Consider the following 18,475-nt stretch of genomic DNA (forward strand, 5'->3'; position numbering starts at 1 on the left):
GGCTAAGTCAGTTGAATTTTAAATATTAAATCCATCCTTTGATTTCTCTAATAAACATCATTTAGTCAAGGTATATTTTCCATTGATACGGCTGGAATTTTTTTTTTTGATTTTAGGATTTTGCATCTAAATTTCATAAGATAAGCGATCTATAACTTGAGTTTACTGAAATGTCTTAAAGTTTTTGGTGTTGAGGTTGTACTGGCCTCATAAAATGAACAGGAAAGGTCCCACCTTCCTTTCTCTTGTAAAGTTTATAAAGGTTTGGTATTCTTTCTTTTTTAAACATTTAGATAACTACAGTGAGTGAAGACATCTGTTTCTGAGTTTTCCTTCTAGGTAGATTTTTAAATATGAGTCAGGGATTATTTGCAGTTTTGATAAGATACAATCTACCTCTGGGATGACCTTGTGCTTTTATTGTTAGCATGTTGTGTTCTCCAAGAGTCTGTTCTACTGGCAGTTCATGAATTCTGTTCATTTTTTTCCCCCAATACTGTTTTTCAGCTTAGATTTTTCAAGTTCCTGCCCTGTGTCAGTATTCCGAAAATTTCAAGAGACTGGCTGTGTTTGAATTTTCACTCCAGCCTTGATTGCCTAAATTCTTCCATTCCCTGGTTTCTGATCTCCCTTAACCCTCACCTGTCACCCCCGCAAGCTATAGCCCTCTGCTTGAGACAAACTCAATATTCAATTTCCTTCCTGTAGCCAAAATCGGTGAGTGCCCCCAGGAAAAACAACTATATTTTCCCATATCCTTTCTGTCATTTACTTCTCTCCTGAATTTTAACATTCTAGCTTTCTCTGTTTTTACACCAATAAGTTGCATTTAACTAGATGCTTTTTGTGAGTGCTTTTGTTGTTGTTCTGGTCCGCTGCAAACTACTATATCTTACCCCATGGTAGAATCTCTTTGTGTTTTTAAAGCTCCATCTACTGTATATGTTTATAAATATTCTGCTTTTCAAAAAAAAAAATTTTATCACATATGAAACCCGTTAATTATCTGGAAAAGTAAAGTTGGGTGCTGTAAATCTCTTCACAGCAGGATGACATTTGGCCGAACTGTTAAACACTGGTAGTGCAGAAACTGTGTTCCATACTCATTTCCACTATACCTAGTAGTCGCATTCAAGGTGACCCGCATTGCCCCTTTGATCCATCATTTCAGAACAGGCCACTCAAAATTAGTCTGCCTCAGGATTATTCAAAAAAATTCTTCTGGCAGGCTCCTGTTCTATACATATCACCAAAACCAAGGTATCTTTCTTTGTCCACCGGACATCAGAAAATCTTGCTGGTGGGTCTTCTTGCTAAAAATCTTCCTTAGTTTGTATATGCCTGAGCAATGGACATTTGTATCCCCTTATTTAAAATTTTATTTATTTTTATTTCTTCTTTCACTAGATTTGTCAGAGATTTTTCTGTTTGGCCAGTATTTCAGAGGAGCCAGCTTTTAGATTTGGCTATTAATGCCATCATTTTGCCATTTACCCCTGCTTTTTATAATTCAAGATCAGAATTTGCTAATTTTTATATTTTTTAACCCTCAAAATAACTCCTCATTTTCCTTTGGTAAGAATTACCCAGACCCTACTCATTTACTCAGCAGACATTTTTGGAATGCCTGCTCTATGCCAGGTGGTATTCTTAGCCAGAGTTGCCCTTCAGAACCAGTCAGGAGAAGGTGCCTGCTTCCTGTGGGCTGGCAGTAAGGAGTCAGTGAGAAAATTTAGTGAGAGGATGTGTGGGCTGTGGTGAATGCTCAATAAATGTTAATTGTTGCTTTTTTATGATGTATCACATGAGGGGCTTTTAAATGTTGCCTGGTAGGGCCCCTCACGCTTGGTCAATTTTTCTAATTTGCCTATGTGATTCTGGAAAATTCCAACATACATAGTTTTGAAAATACTGAAGTGAAAAGAAGTCTGAGAAATTGTTGAGGGAGAAGAACATGAAAATATAGCTACAGTTCTGAAATGGAGATAGAGACCAAATACCAGAGGTGGCAGGGGGAGGATGCAGGATCTGGAAAAGCTTCAGAAAGAAAGAGACTGAAGAACTAGTTCTAGAAGGATGACTCAGAATTTTTCGTCTAGAGCTGAGGGAAGAAAATAAACAATGGTCAGAACAGGATGTGCAAAGGCAAGGAAACGTGAAAGAGTAATAATATAGTTAGGGCAAAGAGTCCACTTGTGGAAAGCATGGGATGTATGGCAGGATGCAAAATTAGAAAGATGATTCAGTCACCTAGAGAGAATGACCTGAGGTGGAGATCTAGAACAATTTAGAACAGTGTTATCCAAAACAAACATAATACAAGCTACATGGATAATTTAAAATTTTTTAGTAGCCACAATGTTAAAAAAAACGGGTGAAGTTAATTTTAGTAATTTATACTATTTAAGCTAATATAGCCAAAATCTTACCATTTCTACGTAAATCAACGTTTTAAAATTGTTAATGACATGTTTTACTTTTTTTTTTGTACTAAGTCTTTGAAATCCATTGTTTCACACTTAACTGCATGTCCTAATTTGGGCTAGCCACATTACAAGTATTCAGTATTCACATGTGGCTAGTGGATACTGTATTAGACAGCATAGATCTAGCACGTTAGGGCATTGTGTGGCCAATTGTATATAATATACCTAATTAAATACTACATTTTCTATTAAATATAATAAAGATTACATATAGTATAAATATAATATTTTAAAATATATAACAAATAATTAAGATTATTTTTACTCATTAGCTGCCAGACTCTGGTTTTCAGCTTTGCAAAGTTTTAAAACTACAAAGTTTCCGGAGTATTAGTTTTAGGGGAGTTCTCCCACAGGGTTGGTATAGGGTATAGTTGAAGGAACCTGTCGCTTTACAGTTGTAAATGTCCTTTCTGGATATACTCTTTCACCCTTTTGCTGGTAGAACTCTTATTTCTTCAGTTCAGGGAGTCTGTGTCATAGATGAGAAAATTGGATCTCCAGGAGATGTGTGTGATTTGTCTAAGGAAACTACACATTTATTAGTTGTGGAGCCTTTTAGGGGCCCATGACATTGGGCCTTCTCAACTTAGCATGTGCTGTTTCCAGTTCTTTGCTTTGGGCTCCATCTTTTGGCCAAGGTCCTCTTTATGTCAGCATGAGGGAGGGGAATATTTAATACTCCTTGTTAATTTTTAAAACTTATTGATTATGAGTTCCAGTTATATCTGGAAGAAGGATAAGCAGTGTTTGTAAGGCATCACTGGATCATTACAGTCTGAGGTGTGACTTGCATTAGAATGCCCTAAAGGTGATCTAATTCATAGTGGCTGACTCACACCAAGGCTCTTTTTACCTATTTAATCTTGCAAACTCTTGACTGTCCTTATGTCCGGAAATGGTTCTGGCCTCTGAAGATTTGAAGGTTCCTAAGACAAGGAACTTGACCCCCTAGAAGACCACTGAACAATTAGGTAACAGTCACTGTGATTTATGTAGTCTTAGGAGCTGTGCTGAAGAGAAACCCAGGGAGGGAGCTGTGGTGGGTGTGGACTTAACCCAGAGCTGTAGGTAGGAATAGAGCCTCAAGGGGAGAACTTGATTGAGTCTTGGTGAGAGTGTTAGGCAGGCAGAGAAGGGAAGACCAGCCTTTTGAAGCAGAACTTGCAGAAGAGAAAGAGATCGTTTTGTGTCAAGGAGGTGTAAATGTTCTCCACACTGAACCATGGTGTGCAAGGGAAAGAGAAGCCAAAGCTGAGGCTGTGGGATTAGGTGAGGACTTAGGAAGGGCTCAGGAGCTCACAACAAGGAGTCTAATTTTTAATCTCAAGGAAAGTTTATTAAATATTTATTAGCTATAGAGAAAATAGGTAATATTCCTACACTCCTGGAATTTATATTCTGCTGTGGGATGCAGCCTGTAAACAAATGAAAATGTCACATATCAGGTATAAGGACTATGAAAAGGGAAAAGAACAGAATGACAGTTGAGGGTTGTGGGGGGTGCTATTTTATATGATGTGGTCAGGGAAGTTTGCTTTGGTGAAGTGACATTTGAACAAAAAGCTGAAGAAAGTGAGTGGGGAGCCGTGTGCATATCTTCAGGAAGAGACTTCCAAGTCAAGGAACAGGCAAAGCAAAGACCTGAAGGTGGAAGCATGTGCATTGTGTTCCAGTTGTTGTTAGGAGGGTGGGGTGAGTGAAGGTAAGAGAGCAGTAGGTTGGAGATGAGGTTTAGGATGAAGGCAGGGAGTTGGGGCGTGGGGGCGGATTGTGAAGGACTGTGTAGCTACTGTAGAGACTTTGACTTTTACTTGGGGTCAATTGGGATGTCATCAGAGGCTTTTAAGCAAAGGAATGACCTGCTCTGAAAGGTTTTAAGAAGATGAGTCTAGTTGTTATATGGAAAACAGACTTGAGATGGGTGGGGCATGAGTGGAAAAGGCGGGAGTGACCCAGGTAAGAGATGATGGTGGCATGCGCTGAGTGAGGGCAGTAAGTATTGGGAAAAGTGGGAAGAAATGAAGGGTTTGTATGCATGATCAAATGTGTGTTTTAGAGAAGTGACTCTGATAGTACATAGGAAAGAATTGGTGAAACCATGAGTAGTAGAACAGGTTAGCTGTCCAACCAGGGCAAGAAGTGATGAGTGGCATGGACTAGACATATGTTTACTGGTCAGCACGTACTTTACCATTCATTCAGCCTATTTGGGGAAGCAGAATAAAGTCAAGAGTCCATGCATTAAACATAGGGAACCAGTTAAGCAAAGGAATACAGGTTGGTTGGCAACTCTGTTCCTAAACCACAGGGGCTATATGTTTAGAGGACAGAGTAGGAATGGAAAGGTGTTACTTCTCACAACTTAACTTAAAATGTCTGCTTTGGTCCAAACCTTTTCCCTGCTGGTCATCTGCATCCCAAGACCAGCCTCCCTTCTCTCATTTGTCAATCCCAGGACTGGATTCCCATTCTTTCTTCTCCCTGCCTAATGGTACTTACCCCTCAAGGCCCAGTACATAAGCTTCCTTAAAGTTTCTCTCCTGTGCCCAGAACATTGGTAGCACCTCACTTTACTGTGTATTATTACTGTGTACCTCACAATACACAGTAATAAATCACACATTTTAAAATAAACTGAAACCTATTCAAGGACTGCAGTGTTTTTCATTTGCATTTTTCTTCTACCACAGTGCATATGGTAAAGCCAGGTACCTAATACATATCTAGTGTCTTTCTTTTCTTTTTTAATCTAGCATCATCTTGCCTGGCACAGTCAGATTCCTGACCTCTGTCAGAAAAATCTACCACATTTTCAGCCCTTCACTGTTCTTGTGGAGACACAGCCACAGTGTTGAGCAGAGATATGATAGGGAGGAACCATTGTTGTTTATGAATGTGATCATGCACCTCAGTCACTAGGAGATGGGGGCCACTCCCTTTTCTCTAAAATTCAGATCTCAGCCATCTCCTTAAGGCTCAGCTCAGTCTGGAAACAGATATTTAGTGTTGGGTCAGATACTTACTGGACACTGGTATTTTAGAGTTAAAAAAAGAAAAAATATGGCCCCTGCTCTCATAATGCTCACCATCTAACTAGGAAGTTCAGTTGCTCAGTCATATGCGACTCTGCGACCCCATGGACTGCAGCACGCAAGGCTTCTCTGTGCATCACCAACTCCCGGAGCCTACTCAGACTCATGTCTATCGCGTCGGTGATGCCACCCAACCATCTCATCCTCTGTCTTCCCCTTCTCCTCCTGCCTTCAGTCTTTCCCAGCAACAGGGTCTTTTCCAATGAGTTGGTTCTTTGCATCAGGTGGCCAAAGTATTGGAGTTTCAGCTTCAGCATCAGTCCTTTCAATGAGTATTCAGAACTGATTTCCTTTAGGATGGACTGGTTGGATCTCCTTGCAGTCCAAGGGACTCTCAAGAGGCTTCTCCAACACCACAGTTGAAAAGCATCAGTTCTTCAGTGCTCAGCTTTCTTTATAGTCCAACTCTTACATCCCTACAGGACTACTGGAAAGCCATAGCTTTGACTAGACAGACATTTGTTGGTAAAGTAATGTCTCTGCTTTTTAATATGCTGTCTAGGTTGATCATAGCTTCTCTTCCAAGGAGCAAGCGTCTTTTAATTTCATGGCTGCAGTCACCATCTGCAGTGATTTTGGAGCCCAGAAAAATAAAGTTTGTCACTGTTTCCATTGTTTCCCCATCTATTTGCCATGAAGTGATGGGACCGGATGCCATGATCTTAGTTTTCTGAATGTTGAGTTTTAAGCCAGCTTTTTCACTCTCCTCTTTCACTTTCATCAAGAGGCTCTTTAGTTCTTCTTCGCTTTCTGCCATAAGGGTGGTAACAAGGATTAAATAGATTACTAGGTCTGTTTAAATAGTTGTGGATTTGCAGATCGGCTTAAAGCACATCATATGGGGATTGACCCTCTGTTGGGAGATAGAAGACCTCTGTGAAGATGTGCTAATCTACCTCCAAAGTGTGAAATGTAATTAGCAAGGGACAGATGGACAGGAGGGTGGGGAGAGGATGATGTCTTCCAGGAACCTAAGAACTCTTTAGGTTCAGTTATAGCTCAGCACACAGGGAGGGCATGAAATCAGGCAGAAACCATGTAACTTTCCCTTACAGCTCCAGCAATCTCATGGCTTTGCTTTCCTGCTGATCGTCTTTACATACTTCATTATGTACTTCTTGAGGTAGAAATCAGTTTCACCAAGACCAAAGGACGTATTTCATATTGAGCATGATGACAGGTATCTTAACAAGGCTTGGTGAGGCAAGACAGAAATCAACACATGAACAGCAGAACTTGACTATTCAGAGGCATGGGAGTCCTTAGCCAGCCTGGTTTCAGTCGGGGGTAAGGAAGGAGTGACTGGAGGGGAGTATAGCTTGCAAAATACCTCTAATCTGGCATTTCTAATTCTAGCTAGCCAGCCTACAGAAATTCTAGCATATTTGCCCAAAGGGTGTATTGCAGTGATGCTTGTAATAGCAAAATATTGGAATTAATACAAATATCCAAAAGGAATTGGTCCATTTATTCATTCACCAAGTATTTTTTTCAGCATCTACTATGTGCTGGGTATCACTTTAGGCACTTGAGGGGCATATAACTGAATAAGATAGTAAAGTCCCTATTCTCACAGAATGTGCAGTCAGGGAGACACAAAAGCTAATAAGAAATTCCAGATAATTACTAGAAGTACAAGCATCCTTTTAAATCTGCATCTGTTTCGTTCCTGAGTTAAAGTTCAGGTGGCAGGAATTTGGACAGTGAGAGATACTTGTGTGTGCTAGGAGGAAAATTAAGCATGGTAATATGATGCATAGTAAATGAGAAGGAGGTGGTGAGACACCTTTTCTCAGGTGGCAATTCTGGATGTGAGACCTAAAGGACTAGTGACTGGTTGTCAGCCATGTGGCAATCCAGCGCTCAGGGTGGGAAGAAGCTTAATGTGTTCAGGGGTCAGCAAGGTCAGCAGGGCCAGAGCCCAGTGAGGGATGGGGTGAGCTTGAATCTTATTCTTAGCACAGTAGAGTACTGTGAGTTTTAGGTGATGGGTGTGTGATGGTACTCCAAATGCACTCTGGAGTGCTGTGAAGCAATTGAAAGTAATGAGGTGAAAGTATACAAAGCACTAAGGGAAGACTTCCAAGATGCATAGCTAAATCTAAAAAGCAGGATGTAGAACAATATAAATGATAGTTCATAAAACAAGACTGTGTGGGGGAGGGGAGGGGGTGAAGGAAACATGGAAAGGGACGGCTTAGTATATACACCAAACTGTTAATAGTAGTTACTTGTAGGGAGTTTAGTGGGATTGGCAATGGGGATGGAGGGGTGCAGTCACTTTTTATTCCCTGCTGTATTTGGGTTTTGTAGCAAAGACAGTGCATGGGCAGTGAGGAATTGGTGATAATATAGACAGACTTGGCTTTGAAGGGAACAAGAAGAAAGCTAAGTAGGCATACAGGATTGTGGAATATATTGCCCCTCGTGACTTTCCTGTGTGCCATATTAGATTCTCTATAAAATTGTGTAACAACTAGTATATTTAACCCACTTTGCCCCCTCAGGATATCAAACATGTGATCACCTTTTTTGATAGACCCTATAGTAGGTTCCCAGTATTGCCATGGGAACATTTGTGGGATTGATCCCTACTTGAGCAAGAATGTGTTCCTACAGGAGTCACTGACATTTAAGGATGTAGCTGTGAACTTCACCCAGGAAGAATGGCACCACGTGGATGCTGCTCAGAGGCGCTTGTACAGGGATGTGATGCTGGAGAACTATAGCCACTTGGTTTCTCTTGGTAAGGACCACATCTTCTTGTCTATGTATTGGCAGGTCTTCCCTTTCTCAGAAGATCAGGTTGTGGGGCTCATAGTTTGGGTGACTGTGAGCAGGGTGTTCAGGGTTAGAGTTTGTTCATCTTGTTGAGACCCAGCTTTATGGGTTTCTGAGCCTGCTTTTTAGGTAAATAGGAACCAGAAATAGGCCATTTGATTGCATGACTCCTCAAATTGCACCTTTTTTTTTTCCCTTCAGAGTTGCTGAGGATAAGTCTTAGTTCTGACTTTTAGAGGGTTCTTTTGTCAACTTGCATAAACAACCAAATCTTATGTGTTTACCTATGAGCAGGATATCAAGTTTCCAAGCCAGAGGTGATCTTCAAATTGGAGCAAGGAGAAGAACCATGGATAGCAGAGGGAGAAATCCAAAGACCTGTCTGTCCAGGTAAATGAGGGAGAATCCAAGAATCAGTGCAGAATGTGGCACAGCTGAGGGAGAGGGACGCACCTTCACTTTGCTGCCTTGGGAGCTCCTCCATCTGTAGAAGAGCTGCACCGTCTCCTGGATGACACCTTTGTGTGTCTCCCTTCTCCAGTAGGGCGTGTTGCTGTTGATAGGTCTCGGAGGAAAAGGTACCCCTTTTTCCTTTTTGAAAGTAGCCCTTTGTCTTAGTCAGAATGCCATCTCTCCCTGTCTTGTAACCCTACTTCTGGATCATTTTCTCCTCTAGTATCCTCAGTCTCCCTGCATTGTTTGGCGATCTCTCTTCTTACTCATTCAGACATTAATTGAACTCCCATGTCTCCTCTTTGTTTCATCTTGCTGCTTTCACTGTCAATGCCCCAGACTTGTAGGAATACCCATAATCTTGATTCTCCCTCCCTCCAGACTTCTTTCCCTGACTGCACTCCTGTTCCACCTGTCTGGGGACCAATGCTATCTTCCTCTTGTCCTGCACTCCTGCCCATCTGATTCATTTCTACTCTCCAAAGCTCCTAGAGTATCCTTCTCTCCTGACTTCCCCACTTGTTCAGTGCTTCTTGGCTTTAGGTCTTTGGCTTTTCTTGCTTTTCCCTCCTAGTGAATCTGTCTTTAGGATTAGGAGCCTGCCTTCTGGTTTCCTCTCCGTTCTTTCTATACTGTCCTTAGTTGCTCAGTCATGTCTGACTCTTTCCTAACCCATGGACTATAGCCCTCCAGGCTCCTCTGTTCATGGGGATTCTCCAGGCAAGAATACTGGAATGCCATGGAATACTGGGTTTCCATGCCCTCCTCCAGGGCATCCTCCCAACCCAGGGATCTAACCCAGGTATCCCACATTGCATGGCAGATTCTTTACTGTCTGAGCCACCAGGGAAGTCCAAGAATACTGGAGTGTGTAAACTTATCCCTTCTCCAGGGGAACTCTCCAGACCCAAGAATCAAACCAGTGTCTCCTGCATTGCAGGTGGATTCTTTATCAGCTGAGCTACCTGGGAAGCCCATTCTATATTACTTCTCTATAAAAGGGTGCCTGCCTTCTGATAGTCACAAGTCTTTATTCTGTGCTATAGACTCAGAATTGTCCTTACTTATACCCTGGTTACTTTTTTTTTTCTCTTCCCTTCCCACAGGACCCCTCCAATGCAAGTCCCACAGAGTTCTTATTAAAGATGTAAAGTCTAAGTTAATCATCTTGCATCCCCAGTCAGCACATTTTGCTACCTTACCTATTACCCATATCTCCTCTTGCCCATCAGGAATTATCAGATTGCCAGTCCCTCAGGCCAGAAACCACAGTCAGTCTAGTCTTTTTCTTTCAATCCAAGTTATTTTCCTCCTTTGAGAAATATCTTAGATTTTCCTGCGTTTTAAATTGGACTGGTGACATCTTAAACCACACCTCAGATTTAGATTACTATAATTCCCAGTTGAAATTGCTCACTCTATCTTTTTGTAATCCATATTGGGTTTTTAAAATCATAGTTTAATTGAAGTATAATTGACATACCATAAAATTCTCCCTTTAAAAGTGTACATTTCAGTGGTTGTTTTGGGATAAATACAGAGTTGTGCAGCCATCACCACTATCTAATTAAGCAGAACATGTTCAATATCTCCAAAAAGAAATCTTATACCCATCAGCAGTCACTTTCTACTCCTCATTCCCCCCAGCTCCTGGCAACCATTAAGCTACTTTTTGTCTCTATGGATTTGCCTATTCTGGACATTTTCTATAAATGGAATCATAATATGTAGCCCTTTGTGATTGGCTTCTTTCACTTAGCTTAAGGTTCATTCATGTTGTAGCATGTATCAGAACTTCATTCCTTTGTATTGCTGAGTAATATTGCATTGTATGGATATATCACATTTTGTTTATTCATCACGTCATGGACCATGTTGGATTTTAATGCTTTATCTCATAAACTACCATTCTCTGAAAGAACCTTTTACCTCATTATAGGAAGCAGAAACTCCCTTGATTTAAAGGTCCCCATCATACCTTCCAGTAATATCTTTCTATTCCTGCCAAAGAGAGCTCCACTAGGCTGAATTTCTTTTTGAAGTTACAGACCTGAGTACATTTCACCCCTACATACTTTCCGATGTTCTCTGTAAGAAGCATACAATTTCCCTCATTAGATAATAGTTTTTCTCTGTCCAAAGCCATCTATAAAGTCAAGGTCTCTTTCATTCATGAAACCTAATATAAGCTAATATACTTGTTTCTTTCTTCCCTGGTCACAAATACCATTTATATAATCTCTACCACACAAAATCAAATTTACTACATGCCATCTATTGTTTTTTTTTTTAAGTCATCAAAAGATTGTCTTGTTTTTATTCTTAGATTTTTAAGCTCCTGGAGTGTCTATTTATTATGTTTCTAAATATCTTCCTTCTGTGTTGCAGAGCATATAGAAGGCAGTCAGAAAATTATTGATTGTTATGGAATCTTGCTGGGGAAAGAACTTTCTCATTCATTAATTTCACCAAACATTTCTTGAATGTCCCACTAAGAAATATTCTAAAAGGAATGCAAAGTATTCTCTGTCTTCAGGAATTTAGAATTGAGTCTTGTTCCAGGGTAAGGAATTTTGGAATTCAGGGTTCTTTAGTTACGGTTTTTTTTTTTCCCCTTTTAATGTTTATATGAAAATTTTCAAACATTTGAGAAGTTGAAAAGATTATACAGTGAACACTGTATACTACCACCATGATGCTATAATTGTTAACCTGTTGTTATATAGTAACCTATTATATTTGCTTTATCACATATCTCTTTATCCATCTGTTAATCTGTCTTTCTTTTGATGCATTTCCTAGTGAGTTGCAGACATGAGTACATTTCACCCCTGTATACTTCAGCATGTATATAGTTGACTGGAGTTCAGTATTTGTTCATAGTTCTTTTTTTTTTTAATTAAAAAAAACATTACAGTGAAATTTACACCTCTTATAAGCACCATTTATTTGACTTTGACAAATGCATTCTCCTGTCTAACCCAAACTTCTGTTGATATGGAACATCTCCAGCATTCCAGAAACCTCCCTCCCCTTAGTTTTTAAAAGATTACCATTCTTAGAACCTAGACAGTAATTAATTTCTGCTGTTAGTATTCAGAGGTTAAACAAAGGTTTAAAGGTCAATTTTTTAGGCAGATTAAAATAAATTGTTTTTGGTTAAGAGAGGTGATTAATGTAAAATCAGAACTCAAATAGACTAAAACCACAGCTCTAGTTGTAAGGGCAAGGATGATTTGCCTCTTGAAATACTACTTTTTTATCTGCTTGGGAAGTATAGCCCTCTATCTCCAGTTATGTCAAAGAATCATTTCAGTTAGTTAACTGGCTACATATTTTCTCAGCAAGGTTTGAAGATCTGAAGCTTCAGAAATGACTTGAAAGAAATTATGAAATGAATGTATTAGGAAGATAGATTCCATGGCAGTTTGTAAAATGGACAAAGAGGCATGAATAGCAGATAGGACTCTGCATGAAAGACTATGATCCTATTCTGTTTGTATCTGTGCCTAACTCTCTCATGCTGACTGGTTCCCTTACTCCCTATGTGGGCTTTCTCATTCTGGACTTATCCTTCATGATAGCTCTGCAATGATAGCTCTGTCATCTCTCTCCACTCCTCCTTTCTCCATTCAGGGTCTTCTTTTGAAGTTATTGGACTAATTTCAAAACAAAGTGATATATAATTGCTGTCTTTTCATTCCTACTGTAGCAGTTTGTTTTAACAGAGGGGAATAGGGGATATTTGCACTTTGGGTTTCTTTCAGACTGGAAGACCAGGCCTGAAGCCAAATCTTCACATCTGCAGCAGAGTATATCTAAAGTATCCCTTAGCACAGATGAGCTCTCACATACCACGGGAGAAGATGCTTGGGACCTTAGTGGCCAGTTAGAAAGGCATAAGGAAAACTGGAAGAGACATCTGGGGCCAGATTCATCCACCCAGAAGAAAATAATCACACCAGAGGAAACTTGTGAGCAAAATACATTTGGTGAAAACTGTAGATTGAACACAGACCTGATTACACAACTGAACATTCCTCCAGGGTCTAGTGAATGTGATACACTTGGGAGCAATTTGGGACATAATTCAGACTTACTTAATCAGAATAATATCCTTGCAAAAAAGAAACCTTATAAATGCAATAAATGTAGAAAAGCATTTATTCACAGATCATCTCTGACTAAACATGAGAAAACTCATAAAGGAGATGGAGCTTTCCCCAACAGTACAGATCAGGGAATTTATCCTGGAAAGAAGCACCATGAATGTACTGACTGTGGGAAAACCTTCCTCTGGAAGACACAACTTACTGAGCATCAGAGAATTCACACTGGAGAGAAACCCTTTGAATGTAATGTGTGTGGGAAGGCCTTCAGGCATAGCTCCTCCCTAGGTCAGCATGAGAACGCTCATACCGGAGAGAAACCCTATCAGTGTAGTCTTTGTGGGAAAGCCTTCCAGCGCAGCTCCTCTCTCGTTCAGCACCAGAGAATTCACACAGGAGAAAAACCTTATCGATGTAATTTGTGTGGGAGGTCGTTTAGGCATGGCACATCCCTCACTCAGCATGAGGTTACACATAGTGGAGAGAAACCCTTCCAATGTAAGGAATGTGGGAAAGCTTTCAGTCGATGTTCTTCTCTTGTCCAACATGAGAGGACACATACAGGAGAGAAACCTTTCGAATGTAGCATATGTGGGAGAGCTTTTGGTCAGAGCCCATCCCTTTACAAACACATGAGGATTCATAAGAGAGGCAAACCTTACCAAAGCAATAACTACAGCATAGATTTCAAGCACAGCTCATCTCTTACTCAAGATGAAAGCAATGTCCCTGAAGTGAAGTCCTATCATTGCAATGCCTGTGGGGAAGATTTCAGTCACATTGCAGACTTCTCTGACCATCAGAGGATCCACACTGGAGACAAGAACCCCTATGATTGTGAACAGGCCTTCAGTCAACAACCTATTTCTCATCCTGGTGAGAAACCCTATCAATGTAATGTATGTGGAAAAGCTTTCAAAAGGAGTACGAGTTTCATAGAGCATCACAGAATTCATACTGGGGAAAAACCCTATGAATGTAATGAATGTGGAGAAGCTTTCAGTCGGCGCTCATCACTGACTCAACATGAGAGAACCCACACTGGAGAGAAACCCTATGAATGTATTGACTGTGGGAAAGCCTTCAGTCAGAGTTCATCCCTCATTCAGCATGAGAGAACTCATACTGGAGAAAAACCCTATGAATGTAATGAATGTGGGCGAGCTTTCCGAAAGAAAACCAATCTGCATGATCATCAGAGGATCCATACCGGAGAAAAACCCTATGCTTGTAAGGAATGTGGGAAAAACTTCAGTCGAAGCTCAGCTCTTACTAAACATATGAGAATTCATACACGAAATAAACTCTAGGACCCTTGACATTAAGAAATACGAAGAAAGCTTTAGTTAAAATATTATTCAGTATCAGAAGATTTTTACTGGAGAGGAAGCTTGAGGATATAATGAATTGTGTGTGTGTGCACGCACGCATGTGTGCAGGTGTGTATGCTTGTGTGCATTGTGTGTTGAGAGATCTCTGTACTAGCAGTGTTGTTTTTTTTTTAAATAAAAGCCACATTCTCAGATCTGATTACATACATGTGAAAACAACTACAGATGTCTTATATAATCTGTTAGAAATGACATGCCTATATATTGGACTTTGTAAAGCTTTTGAATATATGTATGCAGGGAATCACCAACTTTCAACAATTTAATTTGTAACTCTCAGTGTTTACAGCCTTTTTTAATAAATAAAACTCCCACAGTGATGACCAAAACTCATTTTTAAATTGCTTGACAAATGAATTCAACTGCAGCTCTTACATTAAATTTACCATGGAAACCAGTTTCACCTCCAGGAATTCACCGTTCAAAGAATTAAATCAGCTGGTCCAGCCTCTTCCTTGTACAGATGAAACTGAAAGCCAAAGATCTGAAGTGGTTTGCAAGCCTGATACAGTTTATAACAGTAAGGCTGGGTGGAAAATGCAGGTCTTCTGGATCTTTGGCCCCATGGTCTTGCCACTGAAAAGATATTTTGGAATTCAGGGCTTTAAAATAAGTTTTAAAATAAATCCGATGCACAAATATTTAAGAAGCACTCAGGAGTTGAATATAAGAGGCAGCAAGACATATGCAAATTTGTCATATTTATTTAAAGCAGCTTGTTGGAAGCTTACAACCAAAGTTGTAAATAGTAGAACTACTAATGACTTCTTTCCTTTTCCCAAGTATCATATTTCAGGAAATATGGTCAGTTTCATAGAATTTATTAAGTCTTCTGCTGTGCTTTTCATGATCCTCCCATGGGACAGCACTGCACCAAGCTTCCTATATTGATTTGATCAATGGGAAAACAATACAGAACCATAGAGAAAAAAAAAATCCCCCAATTTAATTTTACTCTAAAGTATGAATCCATTTATCTCTTGCCATAAAATTTGCCTATAAATCAGTTAAGGGAATCAGCATATAGCGGGTCATTTTGTGTGCCAAGGAAATTTTCATCATAAAAAATTAACATTTTTGGCTCTATGGTGCTTTTCCATCAGTAAAGCATGAGGTAAACGTCAGGAGCCCACTCTAGTCATTAATATCCCTTAAAATCTCCCATGGGCTGTGCTAAAGGAATTTCCAGAATCTTTGTTCATTCACTGGCACCAGTAGTGCAGATAAACTTGGGAGCAGCTGTGGAAATTGACACTTTTCATGAAAGAGCCTCTGCCCCTGCCCCCAGGATAAGCAGATTTTTCCATCCTAATGATGAATCATGGGGAGGAGTGGTAAAGGTTGGTGTTGATAGTAATCCTTTCTTACTGGTTTCTCTGCATGCCAGGTAGCAGGAGCTATCCTTTTTGTCTCATCCTGGATAACGTGATGCAGCTCCGAAACATCCTTCATAATCCTCTGCAGGAAAAATGTGTGTGGGGTCAGAAATGTGGAATGTCTAGCCCAGTGCATTTATCACACGTGAATCACGATGGGTTATTCTGTAGCAGATCTGTCCTCCCAAGACTTTTGTACTGTTCAAAAATACCTTTTCTGTGATGTTCACCACTTAGTCCTTTGTGCACACACAATGCCAAGACCATGCCTATGTTGTCAGTAATTCTACTCAGAACCTCCTCCACTGATTGGCTTCTTATCTGGGAAGCCTATCAGAAACTCTTTTTGCTTTTGTTTGGGGATCCCCATAGTGGACTGTTTGCAAGAATGGCATGAATTGTAACCAGTTGAGTGCAACATAACTGTTACGGAAGTTTATAAAGACTTGGTTCCAGGATACCTAAAGGAGACCACTGGTTTGTGTGTGGAGTCTGGCCTAGATCCAACCAGTCCCTGAATCTCAGCACATCGTCATTGGCAGGGGGAGCCCAGGATGCATGCATGAATGGAGGATTGCCTAGTCCCAGCAACCACACACCATGCATTTACGAACACCGAGCTTTCTAGGCAATATGAATTACATACTTGGAACATCATTGTATTATTTCAATAAATAGCCTTCTTAGTTGAATGGGAGTCAGTTTGTCTTTTTCCATTTTCAGAACTTGGCTAAGATTAAAGAGTGATGCATCAAAGGAAGAGGGATTAACTGCTAAACTCATCACATCCAGGTGAGTTAATAATAGCATTTACTGAATGCTTACTTCTTGAAAGACACTGCTAGGTACTTTACAGCCATCATTTCATTTAATCCTAACAGCTCCCCTAATAGGTTTTGTGGTATCTTGTCTTTGCTCAGCTTTTGCCCCCCTCTTCCTCTTGTAACAATCCCTACTGTACTGACCACAAGAACACAAGTCAGGACATCCAGGAGCTCAAAGATAATTTCAGGGACTGTTGAGGCAATTAGAGTCTTTGAACAGAATTTTTCCAAAACAGACTTTAGCAAGGATACTTTGATTTGAGGTTGCTAGGCTGGTAAGGTGAAGGCCTAAAGTTGCTTGGAACCTGATTCCTTACCAGAGAGAGCAGGTCTGCTGTTGTGGAGGATGAGGTGACATGATGGTATTCTCATTTCTCATTCCCAAAGTCCCTGGACTGGATTCAATTTCCAAAGCTTTTCCTGGGATTCAGTGGGTTTCCCATGACCAGTGGAATGATTCCCCTTGTGTTATATTTCTGTTTCTTGCATTGAAGAAACAGTGTATGTATTATATCTTTGTTTTCTAATGGGGAGAAAAACCCAGAGAGAGGTCAGACTTGGAACCCAGAACTGCCTGGCTGCAAAAGTACAGCTCTTAACCTCTAATCTTCATCGTGTCTTCAGAGCCATGTTATGTTCAAGGAGCTGCATATAACAGGCTTTTGAGGGTGAATGGAAGAAGGGATATGGTGATAGTTTAAATCAGAGACCCAAGTGGAAACAAAATGAAGGACCTTGGAAGGTTTTTCTTGACTATTTCAGTAAATTAAGTCCCCCCAATTCACCCACAACCTTCACCTCTTAATATATCAGTTATTTGTATTTGCCTGTACTGTAGATAAAATCTTGTATCATACTTAAATAAAAAACCTTATAAATGTTTTCATGTTGCTACATAGTGTCATGATCCCCTTAAGAAATCCACTACTATTGCAATAATATTTGGGTAGTTTGGGGCATTGGTTTTATAATAATGACATTGAATACTTATACCTTTTGAAGCACCCTTGCCTTTTTATTTCCATGGAATTTTTTTTCTTAAAATACCCATAGTGAGATAAATATCTAGAATGGGGTTACTGTGTCAGCATATATAGGTAAGTATAACCAGATGGTGTGAGGCTCATATAAGAGTGAACTAGATATAATAGTGCAGGAATAATAGTCCCAAAATTACAAAAGAGAAACAGGAGAAAACCAATCTTCCACTCCTGCTGCCTGGGTATGTGTGGGGAAAGGCCCCAGGGCAGGCATTATGTCCTACAAAGCCTCTTGCATTTCTCTGTGCAAGGGTGGATAAGAAAACAATTATTCTGTTATTAGGTATACTGATGCTAGTGCTCAGGTCTTTATAGCTACAGTGGGCTTTGATAGATACTGAACTAGTTAATTCCTTTTTTGTTAAAAATGCAGATGTCACATCAGGGAAGGTTTTAATGACTGCTGGCTAAATTGGCCTTCTTTTAAATTCTAATAGATTATGTTGATGTCCTTCACTTTACCATGATTTGTACTTTTGATTGATTGGTTTTTCTCCCAACCCTGAAGTAGATGGTGAGTTCCAGGAAGGCAGAGTCCACATCATTTGGCTAACTTTTTTTGTTCCCTTGCTATCACAATGCCAGGGACACAATAGGTACTTAATGTAGTCTTGTTAACAGTACAGTGGAGATGTGTTGATAGTCAAAGAAGATTGGCTTTTCAAAATGAAAAGATGTTCTATCTTGAAATCAGAATACTGCAAAAGAAAGCAGTGAGATATTATTTCATATTCATTAGGCTGGCAAAATGTTTGAAGTCTGGCAGGGGGAAAATGAGAACTTGTATTTTGTTGGCAGTATAAGGGAAGTTCCGTATCTTCCCTTGCTCTTGATATAGGACTTAAAGTGCTCTGTCTTTGGACCTCTTTTCTTTTTCTACAGTCCCACTCACTGGGGCTTTTATCCAGACTGAAGGCTTT

The 18,475-nt window shown here is 40.0% G+C and overlaps 1 protein-coding gene across 7 annotated transcripts in view; it reads left to right on the forward strand.

The window, feature by feature from the left end:
* ZFP90 (ZFP90 zinc finger protein) overlaps positions 1 to 14,633 on the forward strand; it is a 29,750-nt gene extending 15,117 nt beyond the window's left edge. For all 7 annotated transcript variants that reach the window (XM_055551095.1, XM_055551100.1, XM_055551096.1 and 4 more), the window contains 3 exons: positions 8,201 to 8,327; positions 8,657 to 8,752; positions 12,583 to 14,633. In XM_055551095.1, coding sequence (XP_055407070.1) covers positions 8,201 to 8,327; positions 8,657 to 8,752; positions 12,583 to 14,234 — 1,875 coding nt within the window. In that variant the 3' untranslated portion in view covers positions 14,235 to 14,633. The remainder of the gene's footprint in view (positions 1 to 8,200; positions 8,328 to 8,656; positions 8,753 to 12,582) is intronic.
* Positions 14,634 to 18,475: the final 3,842 nt, after the last annotated feature.

Source organism: Bubalus kerabau, chromosome 17 (genome assembly GCF_029407905.1).
Source record: "Bubalus kerabau isolate K-KA32 ecotype Philippines breed swamp buffalo chromosome 17, PCC_UOA_SB_1v2, whole genome shotgun sequence".
Classification (NCBI taxonomy): Eukaryota; Metazoa; Chordata; class Mammalia; order Artiodactyla; family Bovidae; genus Bubalus; species Bubalus kerabau.